At 29.9% G+C, this 4,665-nt stretch overlaps 1 protein-coding gene across 1 annotated transcript; it reads right to left on the bottom strand.

The window, feature by feature from the left end:
* Positions 1–2,286: 2,286 nt before the first annotated feature.
* Positions 2,287–3,479, bottom strand: LOC127279718 (uncharacterized). Its single transcript, XM_051302244.1, has 3 exons — positions 3,466–3,479; positions 2,583–3,280; positions 2,287–2,534 (listed from the first exon to the last, which is right to left on the bottom strand). Exons 1-3 carry the CDS (start codon positions 3,477–3,479, stop codon positions 2,287–2,289), a joined length of 960 nt encoding a protein of 319 aa, XP_051158201.1.
* Between the last annotated feature and the right edge of the window lie 1,186 nt (positions 3,480–4,665).

Below are 4,665 nucleotides of genomic sequence, written 5' to 3'. Positions count from 1 at the left end.
GTGAAAGAACAAATTTCATGTTTTGCATTCTAATTAGTGTAATAAGCAATTTGGTATTATAAATTATATATTTTTATGTTCCTTATTTAATTTACGTCTTTAGTATCTAAGATACCTAGAGAGTTAACACGTAAATTTTATAAAAAAAATTTTTTAAAAATGTTGTGTTGCAAATTTATCTTCAACAATAAGAACTCTTCTCTGACACGTTATTTCTTTTTTCACATTTAACTAATTTAAACTGCCTTAAATCGTCGGTCTTTTTTAAACTAAATTTATCTTGTGTATTAGAAATACTTCTTTTCATTTAAAAGCTAATAAAATATTAATTTGCCATAAGAAAAGCAAATTCCGTCATTGGGGGTTTTTTTTTTTTATTTACTAGTGAAAGAACAGAAATGTTTTTTCACTGGTTCCAATGCAATCCAATGAAGGAACACCTTCAACGAATAGTCTGAAGTCAAACAAAAAAATGACAAAATCAAATAGGTTAACACTGTTAGGTTACAATAATATTGTCAAAATAAATTGCAAGTAGATGATTGATTGTAGGTTATAAATGCATTTTCAATTAAAAATAAGATTCTGCAAACTTAGTTAAAAAATATTCATAATTATCATTAATTTACCTTAATTTAGTATATTACAAACATTTTATTACTTTATCTTCGTTTTAATATATTTTTTAAATATATTTCACATCGTTCTTTCACTGGATGCAGAAAATTCTTTCATTAGACAATTTGTTCTTTCACTGGTGAAATAGGTATGTTTTACTTATTAATTAAAATTTTAATTAACATCTTATATTTATGAAAATTAAATATGACCTTCGCATTCTACACTTAATTAGCTATCGAAATAAAATTGGTAAAAAAATTTTTAATAACTGCATTCAAAAATAATAAATGATTAAAGTATGCATTTCCTTAAATGTTCTTTCACTGGTGCCGTTACCCTATAAAGCGGATTTACAAATTACTATAGAATTTTTATAATTTTTCGATTTAGTTTAATTTAATGAAATTATTCTAGTTTTCAGGAAGTGTAAAAAAGGTAATTAAATTACATATTAATTTGCAACTTGTGAAAAGCAAATAGAATTGCTTTCTTACACATTAAACCAGGCATTAGGAAAGCATTCACCAAGCAAACTGGTAGACCTTTTGCTAGAAGCTGTCCACAGATATTCAACAAGCTGTAGAAAAAGCTTCCGGTTAAGAAGTCAGAAAGCAAATATCACAGAATTTTAGGTCTAATGTATAAATAGTTGCCATGAAGCTTTTGAAACCTTCATAACAGTTACCTGAAGGCCATGTGAACCCTTCAGGGAAACTTACGATTTTCGACTGGGTGTTCATTAATGAACTTGTACATTTTCTTGTACATGTTCAAGTAATGTTCTTAAACAAGTTCAACATCCGGAATTGAGACATGTTCTTGTACCAGAACTTGTACAAGATCTTGGATAAGAAAATATACTTCTACAAGAAAATGTACATGTTCTTGTACATATTTTTTGTGCAGGTTTCATGTACATGTACTTTTACATGAACACGTTTATGTTCTTGTACAAGAACATTTGTTTAAAAATGTTTTTGAAAAAAATTTGAAATTTTAATGAGTTATAATTATTAAGAATCTTCACTTACGCATGCTAAAAATTATTGCGCAGCTGTAAAGGCTTAAAAAAACTACTGCGCAGCCTTTAAAGTTTTTAATTTTTAATTTAAAAGACATAAGTGAACATGTACAAGAACATGTTCCACATCTGGTACAAGAAAATGTATATGAAACCTGCACAAAAAAATATGTACATTTTCTTGTACAAGTATATCTTCTTGTACAGGATCTTGTACAAGTTCTGGTACAAGAACATGTCTCAATTCCGGATGCTGAACTTGTTCAAGAACATTACTCGAACATGTTCATTAATGAACATGTACAAGAACTTGTACATTTTCTTGTACAAGTTTTTTCAGCCGGGTGTCTTATTTAAACCTAAAATATAAAGTCGGCACATTTGGCAAGAGAGTGAAAATATGTATGACTATTTGAATTGAAAAGATGTCTGGCCTGCGCATGGTCAACATGTGTTTGCAACTCTCGAGAGCTGCGTTTGCTTTTTTATTATATTTTTTTTATTAGTTTTCTAAATTTCCAAATGATAGTATTTAGCGTCTTTTAACTCAAGATCCATTTTTTTGACGTAACACGGGCCTGTTTTATTATCGCGTTGAATTTTACTCGAAAAATCTCAACGAAAATTTATGTCTTTTACTCTTATTACAATACAGTTTTAAGTTGAGATCGACATTTTCTCATTGACAAATTCGAAAGTTTCTCCTGAGCTAATGTTGATCTTAAGTATGTTTTTCTTAATTTTAGTTTACTGAAACTGCGTTCACCTTTGGCAACAGTTACTGGAATAGTTAGCAGTATTCTGAGGGTAATCCAAGTGTTAGGAAATAACTCGCACCCGTTATTGTTCTTTAAGACAGACAGAACATCCTTAGGTTGGCCTTGGTCTTCATCTAAGAAATTCTTAAAAGTAAATATTTCTTGAGCAAAATCCGTCTAACAAATGTCACTACTGGAATCGTGGGTCAAAATATTTTCTAAATTTAAACAAAATTGCTTCAATTCGGGCTTATCAATTGGTCGTTTTAAATCATACAAAAAACTCAAAATTGAATTAAAATTCGACATTTGTTCGAAATGCATATCGAGAGAATTTACAATTGTATCTATCAAAGTATAGAATACGGTGATCTTAAAATTTTCTTCTGGGTTGGTTGAAGTTTCATCTTGAGATTCATAGTCGAACATTCTTCTTCTTCGTCGGGTTCGAGTTTGTTGAAACACTGGGGAAATGTCTGCTTTTTCGGCGATCTCCTTTGCTACAATCACAGCTGATGCATAACCATTATTTCTGTAGTCTTTGACAAATTTACAACATTTTTGTAATAAACTTGTTGCTAATAAAAAGTCGGCCGATTCTGATTGCAAGGATTTACTAACAATATTTATTTGGTAGAGAAAATCATACCAAATCACAAGAACGAGCAAAAATTCGTATTGATTCATATGTTCGGCGAGAGATCTGGCTTCTGAAGCTGCTTCTGGATCAGTACTTTCCTCGTGTTGTTCTGGTAGTGCATCTCTGATTTCAGTATATTGATACTTGACAGCTTTAAGACTTGAAACTCTACTTTCCCAACGTGTCTCACAGACTTTTTTTAATGTCAGTGTTTCTGTATATTTTGAAATTGTTTCCCACCTTTTTGTAGAAGATGAGAAAAAGACAAATAGACGTTGGATAACTCCGAACAATGAGACCGATTTAACTGAAGTTTTAGCAGCGTCAGAAGCAACTAAATTATGACTGTGACAACCGCGAACGTTAAAAAATGACCTGGGATATTCTTTGATGATGCGGCTCTAGACACCCTTTTGTTTTCCTACCATATTTGCACCATTATCGTAGCCTTGACCCCTGCAATCATTCATATCTAGCCCATATTTCTTTATCACCTCATCCAGAAATAAATCCGTGAGACCCTGGCCACAAGAATCCGATACTGTTCTGTATTTAATGAAACATTAACGCACGCAATTGTCATCAATATTAAAAAATCTCAATGTAACACTTAGCTGCTCAATATGGCTGATGTCAGGTGTACAGTCTAAAATGATTGAAAAATATTTAGATTTTTTTAATTTCTTGCCCCCACAGCACCGAAAATTTCCTGAAAATTTCCTAAAGATTTATTTGCAAACTTCGGAAACTTTAATTGCAAAGTTTAGAGAAAATTGTATAAAGATTTAAATGTCCAAAATGAATAAATGTTTGGCGTAAAACTTGACGGAAGATTTAAATTAAATTTTCCAGAAATTTTCGACGCGAAAATTGAGTGAAGATTTAAATTAAAGTTTCGTGAAATGTTTGGCGTAAAAGTTGACTAAAAATTTAAATTAAATATTTATTAAAAATTTATACCGAAAGTTGAGAGAAAATTTAATTTAAATATTCAGTCAATTTTTGTGACGAACATTTCCTAAAAATTTAAATTAAATTTTCAAAAAAGGTTGGACGAAAATATTTGTAAAAAATACAAAAATAATATTTAAGAAGTATTAATATTATTATTAATATTAATAATAATAATACATAGATAGATAGATAGATAGATAGATAGATAGATAGATAGATAGATAGATAGATAGATAGATCTTTATTATTATTATTATCAATAAAAAAAATTTACTATCTAGGATTAAAAATAAAATAAATAATATACAAACATTGTTGCTCTGCTTTGATTCACATTGAATGTAGGTTCAATCCCCAGCACCCCATAATTTGTTTTCAAAAGTTCTTGCTCAACAAGCATGCAGTGCTTGATTCAATGTGAATCAAAGCAGAGCAACAATGTTTGTATATTATTTATTTTATTTTTAATCCTAGTTAGTTTTAATCCTAGTTTCATTAAATGTTGATCCACTCCAGTTTGTCTTCCTAATGCTTTTGTGGCTTGCAACCAGTTATATGTTGCTGACTGGTGATCCTTCGAAATTTCATGTTTTTGTAAAGCCAACGAAATATGAGCCCAATCATCATAATGAATTTCGGCAAAATAAATTGCAATATCAGCATAATACCTT

Source organism: Leptopilina boulardi, unplaced genomic scaffold (genome assembly GCF_019393585.1).
Source record: "Leptopilina boulardi isolate dan_hultmark-lab unplaced genomic scaffold, ZJU_Lbou_2.1 LbouV2_222, whole genome shotgun sequence".
Classification (NCBI taxonomy): Eukaryota; Metazoa; Arthropoda; class Insecta; order Hymenoptera; family Figitidae; genus Leptopilina; species Leptopilina boulardi.
This window is presented reverse-complemented; position numbering and strand designations above follow the sequence as displayed.